The sequence below is a fragment of the Stenella coeruleoalba genome (assembly GCF_951394435.1).
Source record: "Stenella coeruleoalba genome assembly, chromosome: 1".
In the NCBI taxonomy this organism is placed as follows: Eukaryota; Metazoa; Chordata; class Mammalia; order Artiodactyla; family Delphinidae; genus Stenella; species Stenella coeruleoalba.
Window position 1 is genome coordinate 103141938 of NC_137169.1, and position 19202 is coordinate 103161139.

At 35.0% G+C, this 19202-nt stretch overlaps 1 protein-coding gene across 1 annotated transcript in view; it reads left to right on the forward strand.

Moving 5' to 3' along the window:
* MAN1A2 (mannosidase alpha class 1A member 2) overlaps positions 1–19202 on the forward strand; it is a 161232-nt gene that overhangs the window by 87196 nt on the left and 54834 nt on the right. Inside the window, exons 6-8 of the mRNA XM_079931821.1 lie at positions 9161–9255; positions 12965–13088; positions 18110–18203. Of these exons, the coding sequence (XP_079787947.1) occupies positions 9161–9255; positions 12965–13088; positions 18110–18203 (313 nt within the window). The remainder of the gene's footprint in view (positions 1–9160; positions 9256–12964; positions 13089–18109; positions 18204–19202) is intronic.

The window sequence follows — 19202 nt, forward strand, 5'->3', positions numbered from 1 at the left end:
ATGCTCTTGCTCTACTGTCCACTTTAGGCATTCCCTGTATGCCTGTGCCTCAGAGAGGGTCTGCCTCTACACCCTGTTTCTCTCCCAGCCATGAACTCCTGTTACTTGCTACTCCATGCTTCCTAATATTTACCAGGTTAAACATTGTATGATGTCTTTGAGATAGAGTATTTTTTTCTTACTTTCATGCCTGACTATGTAGAGGAAATACTAAATTGTTTGTGTATAGTTGACTAATTTGCGTACCAAAAAGCATATGATTCAAAATTACCTATGAACAGCTTATGAAAGAGAAGTGTCAGCCTCTGCCATTTCATTAGGCTCCTTATCTGAAGGTTGAAGCAAACTGTTGAAATTTTGGTTGCTGTTGTAATAGGAAAACACTAAAATGCTGAAAAAGTATACGTTACCAGTATTTCCATTTTTGCAGTTTTAACTCCTCAGACTTCAGGGAGAAACATTGTGAAGTGGAGGGAAGCACAAGTACTTTGGAGCTAGAGGTTTGAGGCTCTGTTCTGCCTCTGCCTCCGTTTCATAAAAATATTTGTCAAGCTATTTACCTTCTGTAATTTAAGTTTCCTCATTTATAAAAGAACGAGAGAGTTCACCTGAGAGTTGTTGGGGGGATTAAATTATGTGAAGGTGCCTGACAATATCACCTGACTCAATAGATACTACTTTACTTTTCTTTCCTCTTCCTTTGACTTTTTTCCTGTGTGGTAAGTATACTGTTTCTAACAGCTGGGAAATCCTTCTACTTATTTAAAAATAGATAAGTTAATTTCTTAGGTTAGAGTCTACTAAAAGGTAGAGAGAACGTTTTACTTTTCTGACTTTCTCATACAATCAGATTTCACTGACCATTTTACTTTCATACTTGATCATTTTACATTGAAAGCTCTGATCCATATCTATTTCAGGAAACCAAAAATAAATCCCTGAAATCTGCTAAAAATAAATAAAACACTGACTATAAGATTATTCTAATACTGGATAGCCAATAAATTCCTATGTCTCACATAAGACAGAAAATTAACTATAATTTATAACATGGCAAACCACCTCTCTTATATTTAGATAGAGTGTAACTAGAATAAAACATTTTATATGCATTCAGTGTTCTGGTGTGGGAACCAAATGAGGGTTATATGCCATCCTAACACAGTGTTCCTCTGTCCTGTGATTTATTAATATTATAAATGTGAATCTTTATAATATTTTCTCAGAACAAGGTTATTTATTTTAAATATTCACAAGTTTAAAAATATTGATGATTTATTATGTTTACTTGAGCCTCAGATATATGACATTTCTTTTACAGTATTTTCTCATTTTTTAACGGCTATCAAAGTGGCATCCCTTCCTGAGTAAGATAACAATGTAATTTATGTGGATAAATGCATCTGAAATCTGTCAGATAAAACAGAGAAATGGTTATGTAGAGTTTAATACGTTTCACAGAATATAAACACAAAATAAAAGAAACAACAACAGCAAACTTTTTCTTTACTAAAACACAGTTGTGTACTTCATTGCCAGTAGGTAAGATCGTTTCTGAATAAGTTCAGGGATATTTTCTTTTTTACTTTTGGTTGCGTTGGGTCTTCGTTGCTCCGCATGGGCTTTTTCTAGTTGTGGCGAACAGGAGCTACTCTTTGTTGCGGTGCGCGGCCATCTCATTGCAGTGGCTTCTCTTGTTGCGGAGCACGGGCTCTAGGCATGCGGGCTTCAGTAGTTGTGGCGTGTGGGCTCAGTAGTTGTGGTGCACGGGCTTAGTTGCTCCACGGCATGTGGGATCCTCCTGGACCAGGGATCGAACCCATGTCCCCTGCATTGGCAGGCAGATTCCTATCCAATGCGCCACCAGGCAAGTCCCAGGGGTATTTTCTAAGGCAAATAGAGTGTCCCTTTTTTGCCCTAAAGTTCTGAATAAAAAAAGAGAAATGTTACAGTGTTAATTTTTCCTGATTTAAATATTAGCCATTATTGTCCTTATTGAACTAATTTTCATTATATTTTTGCTTCAGAAGTTACTGCAATTTCCATTGACCTCTGCATTTTCTGTAGATGTGTTAGTAATTGGATAAAACATTCCACTAAGCTTTGCTGACCTAGATACCATTTTAAATGTACTCTCCAACATTTCATCTTAAATATGTGAGTTCATCTACATATTTGTATACATTCATACATGTTTAAAGTCACAGTACTAATACAAATTCACAGTTGATTATGATTATGATTACTGGTTTGATCAGAAGTTAGAGTTTACCACATGATCATCCCAGTAGATGCAGAAAAAGCATTTGATAAAATTCAACATCCATTCATGATAAAAACTCTCACCAAAATGAGTATAGAGGGAACATGTCTCAACATAATAAAAGCCATTTATGACAAAGCCACAGTCAACATAATTCTCAATGGCAAAAAGCTGAAAGCCTTCCTGCTAAATGCTGGAACAAGACAAGGATGCCCACTCTCACCACTTCTATTCAACATAGTGTTGGAAGTCCTAGCCACAGCAGTCAGACAAGAAAAAGAAACAAAAGGTATCCAAATTGGAAGGAAAGAGGTAAAATTGTCATTATATGCAGGTGACATGATACTCTATAGAGAACCCTAAAGTATCCACACAAAAACTATTATAACTAATAAATGAATTCAGCAAGGTAACAGGATACAAGATTAATATACAGAAATCTGTTGCATTTCTTTACACTAACAGTGAAATATCAGAAAGAGAAGGTAAAAAAATCCTGTTTAAAATCATGTCAGAAGACAGTTTAGGGCTACCACAGGTGCTAGAAATTTAGGGGTAAAATCCAGGACAGGAGAGAGCCACAGGAGAAGCCCCAGATTTGCATGCATGAAACTGTGTATTTAGACCACTTGGTTTTATTTCCCTATGTTTATCAAGCTATACCATAATTTTCTGCCTGAAATAGACTCTCACCCTTCCACATTCTCTGCCTGGTAAAGAACTTAAAACTTCAAAGTTTGTTTATTTTAAGCAACGCTACTGAATGAAGTTAATTTATATACAATAAAATGTACCCACTTTAAATGTATAGTATCTAATTAAATACATTTAAATTTTAACAAATGTTTGATATGCTGTTGGAGAGAATACAAACAATACAAACTTTTTGGAAAATTATTTCGCTTGTGTCAAGTAAGCATTTAAAATTTAAAATTCTCTGACCCACTAACGCACTTCTAGGAATGTATTATCTAAAAGTAACAATGTGGATACATAAGGTATACTCAGAAGGATTTTTTTCATTGCATTAGTGTTTGTAGTATCCAATGTTTGAAAACATGTAGTAGGCCAGTGTTTGCAAAGACCTGAATATTCATCTGGGGGCATGGTTAAATAAATTGATACATCTGCTACTATAGAATATTGTACAACTATGAACATAAGTTTGATATATTTCAACCAGTAAACATAGGCTTGATATATTTAGTGATGAAAGCAAGTTATAGACCAATAGCTTGTGTGTGTGTGTGTGTGTGTGTGTGTGTGTGTGTATGTGTATGTTTCCATTCATCCAGTCAGTTAGCCATTGCAGTATTTGGGGCAAATAATAATAGCAGCTTGGACTAAGATGGGTTGTAGAGATGAGAGAGATAAATGATATCAAGGAAGATAAATTTAAAAGGATTGGGTGATATTTTGCAGGGGGAAATGAGGCAGAAGGAGGAGTTGGTCCCGCCTCCAGTTTTCTGGGTTTTGGTACTAGACCGATGGTGGGGCAGTTACTAGATATTGAAAACTAAGAATACTGGATTGGGAGGGGAAGGTCATCAGTTTGTTTCAGGTGTTTTGAATTTGAGGGGATTTTGCTATATTTAAGTAGAACTAAGTAGTAGACAGATGTAATGGATCTGGTACTCACTGGAGAGGTGTTGACTGGTGATATAAATTTGGGAGTCAGTTGCTTTGCTGATAATTGAAAACAGGCAACTTGCTCAGGGAGACAATTTAGAAAAGGAAGAGGAGACCTAGAACCAACCTTCAAGAAGCACCACATTAAAGGTCAAGTATGAGGAGGATGAGTCAATGAAGGAGGCAGGGAGATTGTAGTATTATTAAATACAAGGGAAGTATTTTAAGGAGGAACTGGTCAATAATGTCTGAAAATGCTCTTTGCTCAAATGTGTGGCTAATCCTTAGCAAGATCCCTTTAAGTAAAATGATGGGAGCAGAAACTAGGTTGAAATAGGTGGAGTAGTGAGTGGTAGGAGAGGAAACAGATACAGTAAATTAGGCAGTTTTGTAAAAATTGGAAAGGTACTTATGATACTATGTTAGTAGCAGGAAATGAAAAAAAAAGCACAGTATAAAATTTGTCTACATCTGTATCTGTATTTATATCTAATATAGTGAAATAGTAAAGCAAGTACATGAACTTGAGCTGCACTGCCTGGGTTTAAATTCAGACTTACCACTGTATGACCTTGGGCAAGTTAACTTCTCTGTTTTATACCTCAGTTTCAACCCTGTAAAATGGGAGTAACAATAATACTTACCTCATTGGGTTGTTGTGGGGATTAAATGGATTAATATATATGCTTGCCATTATCATCATCATTATCATCAACCCAACATTTTTGTAGAATATTGTAAAGAGGCCTTAAAACTTTTATATGTTAACATTGAATATCTCAGGGAGATGGGGTTGGTATGGAGGAGAGAGAAGATAATTTACTTGTTTACTTTAAATCTCTGTACACTTTGTTTTGCGGTACGCGGGCCTCTCACTGTCGTGGCCTCTCCCTTTGCGGAGCACAGGCTCCGGACGCGCAGGCCTAGCGGCCATGGCTCACGGGCCCAGCCGCTCTGCGGCATGTGGGATCTTCCCGGACCGGGGCACGAACCCGTGTCCCCTGCATCGGCAGGCGGACTCTCAACCACTGCGCCACCAGGGAAGCCCCACTTTGGCTTCTTAAATCAATTCATTCAACACTTGTTGAGCATGTTGAATACACTAGGCGCTCTTTTAGGTACTAAGAATACAACAGTGAATACAAGAAAAAAATTCCTGTTCAACCGTGGCTTACATTCTGCTGTGAGGGTAAAAGGCAATAAACAAAGTATATATGGGAGAGTGTGTGTATACACACACTTACATACACATATATACACTGTTAGTGATAAGTGCTCAGGAGAAAAATAAAGCATGGAAGGGGATAAGGGGTTTTTAATTTCAAATAGGATGATCAGGGAGTGCATGTGAAGATAACATTTGTGTAAAGAGCTGCAGGTGATACGAGAGAGCCTTGAGGATTTCGTTTATAAGAGCATTTAGTTGAAAGGAACAGCAAATGAAAGTTAAAGTTAGTGAAGAAAAAGCATAACTGGCATTCTCAGAGAATAATAAAAGAGGTTAGTGGGGCTGAAGAAGGTTACTGGAGCGGGGAGAAAGGGAGTGAGGCCACAGAAGTAATAGATTTATTTGGAAAAAACATATTCTATAGGCTTTTAAAGAGCTGTGGCTTTTACTCTGAATGAGGTGGGAAGTCATTTGTGTGTTACGAACTCTTGACTTCTATTTTACATTCTAACTCTACTAGGTTGAAAACAGATTATTACTTTAGTAAATACTCCAATTAGAAAAGAACAACTAAAAGTGTACATGGATTCTAATATCACTTCCCTCCCCAAGAATCTACAGTGCTTCTGTGTTATCTGTTGTGTTACCCTAAGTTTCATTACTTATGTTTTAAAGCTCTTCATAGTCTTGCCACATTTTACCTGTTTAATCCCATTTCCTCCAATTCTTCCAGACCTAGGTAATTCTTCTAGTCCTAATTTTTCTAAACCTAGGACCAGTTTTAGCATAGTTCCGTTACTTAAAATTTGTTCTGGTAAAAATAACTGGGAGATTTTACAACATGGACAATGAATACAGAAAAGTTTTCTTTCTATAAATAAATGTCTTGGAAATCTTCATTTAAGTGTTGTTGAAGCTCTTAAACATGTAAATAATTGATTCACTTTCATCATCTCATTAGTCAAGAGTCCCAGTTGCAGAAAACAATCTGTTTTATCTAGTGATTTATTAGAAGGTACTGGCCAGCTAACAGAATCTTTGGGAGGGCCATGAAATCAGATATTTTTGTTATATAGCTTGGAAACATGCAGGCAGGAGAAATGCTCAAGCATACCATGTGGCTTTCATGGTATGATCCAGCTCCATTCCCTCTGTTGCCCACATGTTATCTTTGAAGCTAGGCACCAGTCACTGGAACTTCTGTCAGAGCTACCACAGAAGAATCAGACATTGTCACCACTGTGCTTGAAAGATCACTGCTTCAGATCATTTACTTCTTCCTTCCAAATATTGCATATTTATGTATACTCAGCAATGCCTAGGCCTTGTCCCGAGCTTTAGCTGGAGTGGAGTCTGGAAAATGTTATGTATGTTATCCATCCTCTGCAATGTATGAAGGTATGCTTGAAAGATTTGAGTGAGTGTTGAGTATCTACCACATTCATGGTAAAAAAAATGAAAATAAAAACGACAGTGGAGTTTCCTTTTTCAATTATCAGATTAGCAGCCATCAAAAGTTTGACAACTTTTATGTTAACAAAAATACAGGGAAACAGCTGGTCATAAATTCTGGTAGAAATATAAATTTGTGAAATGTGTAGAGAACAAATTGGCATTAACTATTAAAATTACAAATAAATGTACCCATAGATTCAGTAATTCCACTCTTGGAATTTATCATACAGAGTCACATAGTTTGGAAACATACGTCTAGCAATAGGAGACTGACTAAATAAATTACAGTATGATCTATACAGGGGAAATTCTGCAGCCACTAAAGAGAAGGATGTGGAATGATTTGGAAAGATCTCCAAGGTACAATAAATGAAAGAAGCAAGTTGAGCCTAGAGTATATGATATTCTGTGTTTGAAAGACAAAGACAAAGACATGTGTGTATAAACTGTAATAGAATTTCTATTTCTGAGACATGGAAAATGAGGATTTGATGTGACATGCTGGGAGCCATGTATACCATAGAACTGATTTAGCACAAAATATTTACTAGACATTGGAGAAATCGATAGCTATTTGCATTGTATCAATAGAGGGAACTGTGTGGTCAAGGAATAGGACTGGAAAAGGGACTTATGTTTTACTTTGATACTTTTTGGATTTTATATTATTTGCCTGCATTGCATACTAACTAATTTGTTTTAAATTAGCTACTGCTGTTGTCTGCCAAACTATGTTTCTGCAAATAAGGAGTGTAAGGCTGTGGTATATTTATCATTAAAGATTTTGTATATTCCTGAATAAATTAAGAATTCTATATAAGGAATTTTTTCTCAATGACATAAGGGTGGTGTATTTTGGTGTCATGTTGTATAATTGGTTACTATGTATGTTAACTGACATAAGAAGCTGAAAATTAGAAAATGTGTCACTAATTACTTCTGGAAGTGAAATGAGAATGCTTTCTATTTAGAAAAAGCTTATGTTTATAAGTTAATTTACTATTTTGAATATTAGTTTTATATGTAAAAGATGTGATAATATGTGATTAACAAATACATAGCATTAATATTAGTTTTTAGATAAGAACTTAGTCCCTTTGTCCTCATGGTAAAGCATGAGGTAAAGAAGCAATACTCTACTGTATAATGCAATTTCTCTTTACTAACATATAAATGTTAATACAGAGAGAACTGAGTTTTCCATTTGCTTTTCTGAGTTAATGGAATGAATATGAGAAAATTATTAAAACTTTTACCTTTTTACATTTTTTTTACATTGTTACATTTTTCACTGGTATTTTTGTGTTAAAGTAAGTATTCAAGGAAATGGTAAATTGTAGATATATGAGAATATCTAATTAAAAGTTCTGCTGAGCTTTTCCTTATTTAAGGAACCTTGAAAAATATCTTAACATCATATTGCTTTTCTACTTGCACATACTCCTCTCTAATTTAGACCCCCAATAATGTTGGTATGCTTTGTTAATATAATGTCACCTTAGAACTTTGATCTAGTCCTGGCTTTCAACTACTTACTTATTTGAAAAATCTAATAATATTTTAACAAAAATACTTGACTGCAATGAAAAGATGGAACCTTAAATGTCCAATGAATTTGAAATTAATTTGAGAGAGGACAGATTTGGGGCATATAGAAGAACACGCCACTTTTCCTAGTAGGATATTATGACCTAATCTCAGTTTTGAGTCTCTATTAAGTCAGTAGTCTTCAAAATGAGGTACACAAATCTGTTGGTATATGCTAAGAATATTAGAAATCTTATTATATACGTCTTGGTAATAGTACATGGTTTTGAAAGTTTGAGAGCCATTGATATTTAGGCAATTTATTGGTTTTTTTGTTTGTTTGTTTGTTTGTTTTGCGGTACGTGGGCCTTTCACTGTTGTGACCTCTCCCGTTGCGGAGCACAGGCTCCGGACGCGCAGGCTCAGCGGCCATGGCTTACAGGCCCAGCCGCTCTGCGGCATGTGGGATCTTCCCGGACCGGGGCACGAACCCGTGTCCCCTGCATCGGCAGGCAGACTCCCAACCACTGCACCACCAGGGAAGCCCAATTTATTGTTTTTTGTACCAAAAAAGGCAGCAGCTGGGACCAAGGGGTGAAGCATTTATAACTCATAAAATAAACTTGGAATGTGAACATAAACATTTTCTTTTCTTTTAATAAATGTGGCTGAACCTTAATGGAGAATGTTGAGGTATTAACAAGCTTATGGTAATTCAAGGGCATTTATCCAAATTGGGTTGCATCTCTTTCTTTTGTTTTAATATTTGTACTAAGCTTGTATACCATGGATGAAGATTTCATAGCCTAGTGTTTTCTCTCAGATTTTTTTCCCAGTTGAAAATAAAGATAATATCAACACCAAAACCATGTCCTTCCCTTTCAATTAATTGCAGTTTCTGGCCATTTCACGTTGGGTAGCTTTTTCCTCAGTATCCATCCACTTTACAACCATTTTCTCTGATTGCTGTATGCTCTGTGGTACCAAAAGAGATGGCATTTTTTTCCCTCGTACTTTCATGTATCCAGTACATTGTGGTGTGCATCCTATAAGAGACCAGGAAATATTATTGACAACAGTAATTTCATAAGTTATGAATGTTCATGTTTTTATCTCAGATATTCAAGATTAAAGCAGTCCAATTGGCTGAGAAACTCCTTCCTGCCTTTAACACACCTACGGGGATTCCTTGGGCAATGGTGAATCTGAAAAGGTAAATTCTATTTTTATGTGGTTATTCCTGTTCTAAATAAATTAGATTAACTGATTTTTTGACCCTTTAAAAAGGTATTAGAAATTTCTAATGATCAGCCCCCACCATACTTTTTAAGACTTAAACTGTTTTTCTCTTCATATGTACAGAAGCAAACTGTTTTTCTCTTCATATGTACAGAAGCATATTTCTTTAAAACATTGTCTGATTTTTAAAATATGTTCTTTACTTTGAAACAGTTCGCTTGCCGTAACCGTATTCCAGTTTCTACTGCTTGTTTCTCTAAGTCTAGATTTCTGTCTCTTACAAAATCTAGACTTTCTCTAAGTCTAGATTTCTGTCTCTTAGTGCTGTAATGGATTCAAAGTGCTTTCCCTCTTTTGTTTTATGTACACGGCATGTTGATCTTCTTCTAAGTCAAAATGGAACACAGTATACCTTAAAATCAGGACTTCCTATTGCTGAATGTCTTACTGATGATAAAGGAAGACATAATTCCTGACGTTGACTATAGGGTCCTTTTTATGGTATTTACACTGTTGAAGTTCAAAGTGAGGCATGATTCTGTGACAGCTTTATTTGGGAAAACTAATCTGTTTTAGTCATTTCTAATGGAGAACTTTATAAAGTTTTAATTTTCACTGAGAAATCAGTATTTAATACTGAACATGACATCTAGCTTTACTATTCTTTGATGTCATGCAATATATATAATGTAAACTCCCTGTTTGTGAGGAAAAAGCTAGCTAGAGTTCCAGACCAACCTCCACAAAAGGATGTGGTCACATACCTGTTCTCTGTCCTTAGTTTCACGATAGATTTTCTGATGTTTCCTTCAGTAGCATTGTCAGAGTCATATCATATAACTTTCTTAGATAATAAGAATTTTAACTTAATTAGCTTACAATTTAAGTTTGAGATGAAGAAAGACTGCAGGATGTTATTATTATTTGTCTATATAGAAAATAACCTAAAAATCCAGCATTGCGGAACTTCAAACTTAGATTGAGATGAAAATAGAAGGGTTTTCAAGGACCATGTCTTGAACATAAGTTTAATTTTCATGTTGTTTCTTTGTATATATTCATACACATAAGTATTTTACTTGGGTTTACCGACCACAGATGTAATTATTTACCTATTTTTTAAAGGTTTTTGTTTTTGATTGAGTTCTACATGTGTCTCACAAACAGACTTTCTACCAATTTTGCTGTCTGAAAGCCAACTCATGTTAATAATCTAACATTATTTATCTCCTACAATATGATATGCAGCATATAGAAGCACAAACATAGATACTGGTGGAGCTTTTAAAATTTTTTATGGTTTGTTTGGATACTTGCTTTTCTACTTCTTATTTTTCTCACTCAACAAAATCTCACGGAAATACTCTTCCAGGTCATGCCACAGAACTTTAAATCAATCTTTGTGATGACTGCATAGTGGAATATAGGATGTATTATAACACATAGGTTATACCATAATTTGTTTAATCATTCCATATCAGTGATATTTGTTTATTTCCATTATTTTGCTACCGTAAACATTGTTACAATGGCATCCTGTTATATGTGTCCTTGTGTAGTGGGGAATTTTCTCTGAAAATGATTCTTAGGAATGTGATTGCTGTATCAAAGGGCATATGTCTCTTTTATCTTTGTGGGATAGATTCCCAAGTGTGGAATTGCTGGATCAAAGCATATATGTATTTTTAAATTTAGTAGTTACTCCCCAGATGTTTTCCAAAAGGCTGTAGGTCATCATATTTCCATCAACAGTGTGTGAGAGTACCAAAATGTCTACAAGTATATGTTCTGTTTCATTTTCAAGAGACTGATGGCTATAAAGTGTTACTATTGTTATTTTCATTTGTATTTTCTGCTTAGTGAATTTGAGCATCTTTTCATAAATTTGTCGGACATCTAGATTTGTTTTTTGTGAATTGTCTGTTCCTAGTGTTGATTGGATTGTTTGTCTTTTTCTAGTTAGTTTATAAAAGAGCCTTGTAGATTATAGAATTATTTCTTTTTTCCCTGTTCTACTACTTGTTTGTTATCTTTATTTATAATAATATTTCATTCCTAAGTTTTAGATGTTTATATATTCAAATATATCTTTTATAACTTTGGGGTTTTCAGTCTTGGTTAAAAAGATTGTCTTCACCTGTATTTTATAGTCTTCTGGATTTCCATAAAATGTTTTTATAATACTGCTTTTTTTAAAAAAATCATCAAATATGATGTTGGCTGTAGATTTTTTAATCAATTTAATCAATTTACTATGGAAACAGGAATGTTATATGTCAGGTTCATTACTATATGTCCCAGATAATAGTAGGCACTTAATATTTGTGAAATGAATGACTGTCCTACATAGTTACTGTATCCATATTTCTTCCTTGATTCTCATGTCTGGCTTCAAAAAAATACATTACTGGCATTTGCCTGTCATAATTTCAAAAACAATATAAAAATAGCACCCAAAAAATTAACGAACTTTCAGCAAGGTAGTGATATACCCTGATACCAATTTTAATGTTTTCTCAACACATAAATAGAACATATCAAATTGAATTGCCAGTATACAAGTAGATATAAAGGGGAAAGTTTAACAAGTACATGGTACTGGGAAGACAGAGGTTAGTGTTTAAAGCTGCCAAGGTGAAGGGCCCTTGATAAACACCCCAGGCTTTCAGCTGAGATCCCAGAGGGCCACTTCCTAGAGGGAGAGGTGAAACCAAGGTAATCAGCCTATACTCAACCTATGTTTGAGAGGAAACTCAACCTTCTGAGAAAGAAGATAACATCCAAAAAGTCTACAATTTTTCATTTATATAGTTTGGCTTCCAAAAAAATTTATAAGGCAGGCTAAAAAAAAAAGAAAAAAAAGTAAGAAGATGTCCTAGACATATATCTGCACAAATGAGATGTACACAAGATTATTCACTATAAAAGTTTTCATAATAGCAAAATATTAGAAATTTGCCAAAGGACCACTATAGAGGATTGATTAAATAAGTTATGTCTATTCATATAACATAGTAGTTTTCATACAGGCACTATGAGCATTTGAGGCAGGACAGTTCTTTATCAAGATACTGTCATGTTACATCTTTGGCCCCAGCACAATAACTGTAAGTTGCACCTTCAAGGTTTGAAACAACTCAGAATGCTCTCACACATTTTCATATGCCTCTGGGGTGAGACATTTCAATTGAAAATCATTAATGTCATGGAATTCTGTGCATCTATTAAAAAAATAAAATGAGAAAGTTGTTTATGAACTGATATGGAATGCCTACTGAGGTACATCTTAATAGCAAAATCTGACATACAGAGCAGTAAGTGTACTTTGCTATGTTTTGTTTAAGAAAGGAGGAAAATAAGAATATATATTTGGATTGCTTATATATGCATAGAAATTTCTGTACTTATACATAAGCTAATGAATGATTATATTTGGAGCCTGTAAGGGGAAGAGAGATGAGAATGGGGTGAAATATATTTAATGTATACTTTTCTACATTGTTTTGATTTTTAGAACATGTGGATATTCTATTAACAATAATTTAAAAATAATAAAATTTTAGATATAAGTAATCTATTGTTTGAGATAATTTCTAAGAGATATGTTTAAAATTTATGTATTCATTAAAAAAATGTTTCATTTTTTTCTCAATCCTGTCTCCTTTTACTTTTCTTTCATTCAGTGGAGTAGGGCGAAACTGGGGCTGGGCATCTGCAGGTAGCAGCATTCTTGCTGAATTTGGTACACTGCATATGGAGTTTGTCCACCTCAGCTACTTGACAGGAAACCCGATTTACTACAAAAAGGTTAGTTTCCTTGCCTTCTTTTCTTTGTTATAAAAGAATCCTTTAGGATTCTACCCCAAAGATTTGATTAAAGCTTAGGAAATGTTTGCCTTTTTAAAAATTATATAAAGAAATGTCCCTTCTATTTAGAACATATTTAAAATATTTACTGTTATTTGAGAAGATATAACCACTAGTAAGTTTTTTTAAAATTCCGTTACTATCTCTATTTAGCATTGTGCTGAAGTTCCTAGTCAGCATGGCAAGGTGAGACAAACAAAATGAACAAAAAGGTAAAGAATTGAAAAGGAAGAAAGAAAACAGTAACTTTTCACAGATTAGATGATTACCTAAAATATTAAGACAATCTACATATAAATTATTAGAAATAAGAGCTTAATTTATATTTTGAATAAAAGGTCAATATAAATATTAAAAATCAGTAGAATTTCTCTGTACCAGGTACAGCAGACAAGAAAGTATCATTTATAAAAACATATCTTATGTGGTAGGATAAAAGTATAAGTTTCCCACAAATAAATCTAACAAAAGACAAACAAAGTTCAAAACTATTAAGTGACATTAAAGATGACCTAAATAAATCAAGAGATCTATTACGTTCACGTATAGGAAAATAACACCATAAAAATTTCAGTCATCTCCAGATTGATCTATAGCATCAATTCAATGCCAATCAATTCCCCAATACCTTTTTTTTTTTAATGGAACTTGACTATGCACTTCTAGCATTTAAATAGAAGAGAAAACATTCAAAATATTCCTGAAGAAAAACATGTTGGGTGGGTTTGTATTACCTAGTTATCAACACTAACAGTATAGTGTTGGTGCATAGAGACAAGTAAGACTGATGAACAGAATAAATAGCCCTTAAACAGACCCACATATTTGTGGAAATGTTGTAACAACGATAGCATTGTAGATTATAACAATTCTAGGAGCATTAAAGGTTTAAATTTAAAAGACAAAATCTAATAAAGTTGAAAATACATATACTCTGTAAGCCAGCAATTCCACTCTTTGGTATGTACATTTATATCATATACATAAAAACATTGGTTATATTAGCAATTTATATGATAAGATTTAATACAGCAGTGAAAATAAATTATGGTCACATTCATCAATCAAAAGAGTATAATACAACTTTCATAAAGTTTAAGGAAGCAGAGCTGAACAAAATATCGTTTAGGGATTCAAAAGTGATTTTAATAGAATCAGGATGATGATGAACATAAAATTCAGAGCTGTGATGATATCTAGGACAAGGGCAGTGGTATGTGAATGGGTAGCAGTAAACAGAACAGCAAAGGTTATGTAGTGTTGTATTTCTTAAATTGAGATGTGAGTAGAATCTATATATATTCCTTTCTGTGTATGAAATATTTCATCAATTGAGAAGAATTTTCAGCTAAGATAGCAAAATGGAGCCAGATCACAGAATTTTCCATTTCCTGATTAAATTTAACAATAACAGTGAAAATAATAAAGACCAGCAAAAATTCATCAATTACAATGTAAGAAGGAAAGGCTGTAGCCTCATGTCATGGCAAAAAAAAAAAAAAAAGCAAAAGATTTCTGCTATGATACTTAAGTCTGTTTCCCACCCTATCTTGAATCCTTACTGGGCAGAGGAAGAAAGTCAGCAAATTCCTGGTATTCCCCATTAATCTTACAGGGGAGACCAGTGCGTAGGGTGTCCAGTATATAATTCCCACAGCACGAGAGGGGTTCTCACCTTCCATCCTTCATGAGCACAGAGGCTTCAGGAAATGAGCTAGTACACTAGTACTCCAAATCTCAACGTGTATCCAGAAGGGGAGAATATCCCCGCACACACAGTAGGAAGGGATTTGAGGACAATTCAGCTATACTCTATCAAACCAAAGTTCAGGTCAGAGCTGACTCAGTTAAATGTGAGCAAGATGAAAAAGAAAGCATGGCAATTATACAGACATACTGCAGGAAGCAAAATCAGGGCAGTAAATAGCATGTAAAAGACTGATAAAGAACCCAGTTTGAAATTTTAAAGGTCTCTGTGAGCAATTCATACTATAATAGAGATTGAATTCAGTAAAATTAGAACTCAAAACCAAAATAAAACAGTAAAATACAAGAAAATTGTAGAGCTAAAGAAACAAATTGAGACCTTACGTAATATATTTCTGTAAAATAAATAAATGAAAGATAACAAGTAACTTGTACATAGTTGAAAACTGAATTACTGACATGGAATAAAAGCAAGAGATAATCATAGTGAAAATAGGGAAAAACATAAAGAGATTAAAAAGATGATAAATTTGTAAAACAGAGATAATCTAACCTATAGTATTTCTTTTTTTTTTTTTTAAATTTTTGGCTGCGTTGGGTCTTCGTTGCTGTGTGTGGGCTTTCTCTAGTTGTGGCGAGCAGGGGCTACTCTTCGTTGCGGTGCATGGGCTTCTCATTGTGGTGGCATCCCTTGTTGTGGATCATGGGCTCTAGGTGCATGGGCTTCAGTAGTTGTGGTGCGTGGGCTCGGTAGTTGTAGCACACCGGCTCTAGAGTGCTCTAGTAGTTGTGGTGCATGGGCTTAGTTGCTCTGTGGCATGTGGGATCTTCCTGGGCCAGGGCTCGAACCCATGTCCCCTGCATTGGCAGGCGGATTCTTAACCACTGCACCACCAGGGAAGTCCTATATGGTATTTCTTAAGTGGAGGACCTAACCCATAGAACTCACCTAAGAGCAACAAAAAGGAGAAACAGAACTAAGAACTCCATTTTTAACAAAATTAGGAGATACTTGATACTGCATGTAACAAGATAGGAAGAAAGGTTGGCATAAGCAATCAAGGTCACAGAGAGGTTTGGGTAACTGGGGAGAGGATATTGATGGCTACAGATTTCAAAAATGAAAAGCTAATAGAGGGGCTTCCCTGGTGGCGCAGTGGTTGAGAGTCCGCCTGCCGATGCAGGGGACACGGGTTCGTGCCCCAGTCCTGGAAGATCCCACATGCCACGGAGCGGCTGGGCCCGTGAGCCATGGCCGCTGAGCCTGCGTGTCCGGAGCCTGTGCTCCGCAACGGGAGAGGCCACAACAGTGAGAGGCCTGCATACCGCAAAAAAAAAAAAAAAAAAAAGCTAATAGAGCAGTTCTCTAGATTAAGTGGTACATCTTGAGGTACAAAACCAAATCCTCATTAGCAGCAATGAGAACAGGATCACAGACAGATGGTGGATGCTTCTTTGGACCCCACTAAATATGATGTGTTGAGAAGCTAGAAAAACAGAATTCAGTTAGGAATCTCACTGACAAGTTGTATTTGTGCCCATACACTTCGGTGAGGGAAGAGAACGAATGACAGATTCTCTATTATGCGTAGTGCTGCATTGCTAGTTTCAGTTGCCTGAGGAGAAGCAAAGGCTTAAAAAAGCACATTCACATTTGGACTCTACTTATCCTTTTATGTCAAAACTCATGTGAATTGCTGGTTCAGGAAAAATAGTAATGACTAAGTCATCAAAAAAGAACATGTATAAAATTTATACAAAAATATTACCAGAAAAAAAAAGAAGGAAAAAATGTGAAAAATAAATGATGGCCAAAAAATGCTTATCAGAAAATAGCAATTGAAGACCTGGACCAAACATCACCATGAGAGAGAAGATAATGAAGCACTCATCTCTGTGAAACAAGCATATAGGATGTGATATCATTAATAAAGTATAAGAAAAAATTAAGTTATCGTCAAAATGAAGGGCAAAATGGAAGCAATACAAAGAAAGCATTCAAAATACAGTAAGAGACTTAGAAGACAAAATTGAGACAGGCTAGTAAAAGTATGGAAATGAAAAGATAGATAAAAGGATTTAGAAAGGAAATAATAGATGTAGAAGAGAAGCAGAGAGGATTCAATGTATGCATTATTTTCAGGAGACAAAAGAACGCTAATTTTTTCGTCTTTCATAACAACATCATCCTGAACTGACTAAACCTGGTTCATGGAATTATTCAGATTGAGATTGTTGTACATAGAGTTGGTCTCAAACATGAAAGAACACAGGTAATAAACATCCCTGAGCCCATTCCTAAAACTGCATGATGACAGATTCCAGCTGAGTGAAAGATGATTGGGAACTTTGTGTTAAAAGGATTAATGTTATAATGCTCAAGTCCAAAAAATAGTGAAGTACATATAAGGTCCTGTGAAAAAGAAAATGTTTCCCCAAGTCATTTATGCCAATTAAGTTATCCTTCAGATGAGAAGATAACATTCTCAAATAAGAATATGAGAAATGGTATACCTTCGTGCTTTTTTTTTTTTTTAAGCACTTAAAAAATCCGTCATCCAATCTAGAGATGAATCAAAACAAAGTCCCTGGGGAAGTCTCTAGCGTCTTAATATGTTTCATGATTTTTCCCCCCTTAACTTCAGGATGTCTTTTAGGAATTGGAAGTTTAGGAATTTTAGAAATATAGGGATATCTATTATGGGATCAATATTTAAAGTTCAGCAATTTAGTTTTACTTTATTTACTTTTTCATCTATTAACTTCAGAGTGGTTTCATACTTTTTTATTACAAATGTCCTATTATGATTATATTTCTATGAAATTATTTCTGATTTTATGTTTAGTTATGCATACATTGAATATGTCTGGAATGATGTTTATCACCGATGTTTCTGATGGCTATTTCTGGATAGTACAGTGTTGGAATTTAAATTGGTTTCCGTCTGTGCTCTTTTCTTTGTATTTTTATTTCTTGACTTTTAAATAATGCTCATATTTCATCGTATAAAAATAATGAGTCATTAGAAGCCTTTCCTTACCGTCTCTCTCTCTCTCTCTCTCTCTCTCTCTCTCTCTCTCTTTCTCTCTCTCTCACACACACACACACACACACACACACACACACACACAAGATTGGGGGTGGGATGACAGTGTAGGCTCTGAGTGAGGAGAAAAACAAAGCCCAGATTAATATAAAACCTTAATGATTTTATTTTCATTAATTGCATTCTTAATTTTATTTTGCTTATTAGGTCATGCACATTCGGAAACTACTTCAGAAAATGGATCGTCCAAATGGTCTTTATCCAAATTATTTGAATCCACGAACAGGTCGCTGGGGTCAGTGTAAGTATTTCTATTACAACTGATGCTTTGTTGAAAGATTGAAACTTGTGCTTGATGTATTGATAAATATACTACATGTAGTGTTAGAAACCTCAGTTAGTATATAACCCTGTGATCTGCTAGTGCTGTTACCTTTGGCAAGTTTCTAATCTCTCGTAGCTTCAGGTTTTCTACTTGTAAAATGGAAACATGAATTTCCCCTCTCACAGGAGTATTTTGTTTCGTGTATGTGTAAGTACTTTGCTAAAATATAGTGTGGCATTTGCGCAGGGGTGTACTTTTAAGCCCTTATTTGTAAACTATATCTTCATGTAAATAAGAGCATTGCTTGATATAAGTATGTAGTAGCGGAATATGAAGAACAGTTGAGCATGTCAAATGACTAGAAAATGGGGTGATTGCTCTTAGACAGGCCATGTCTGGTCATTCATTTTAAAAGAAGGTATCAGTGTCTGTTATTCAGGCTCTTGAATGAGACTGGAGATAGGGAAAGAATATATAGGACTTGGTCTGAATTCAGGCAGCTCTCTGGCTAGCAGGCAGGGTAGGCAGACACACTTAGAAGTAGTTGAAATATAATGTGATAGATGTATTGATAGTAGAGGAATGTACCAATTATTAGGTGAGACTGGTAGAAGTGATTTCCTGTCTCAGGAGACAGTGTTTTGTTTGGGGAGGGGGTGATTTTCTTATTAGAGTTTTAGAATTGATCTTTGAAGGAATTGATTTTTTAAAAACAATAAATAATAAATGTTTTCTGTTAGTTCATGAAAAAAACAAGACACAAATGGACAATATACAGATGTTCATATTTAATCCTAAAAGTGGTGCTAATGAGGATGATACGTGGAGACAACGTAGTGTAACAGTACACTCTTTCTGTACAGACTGGTGCTACTTTACTAGAATGTACAAAAGACTGCCATCTGTAGTACCATATTTGTAGCATCTCCATAGACTGGTCATCAGAGACCTTTGTCCCTCTGTCTTCCCACTTCA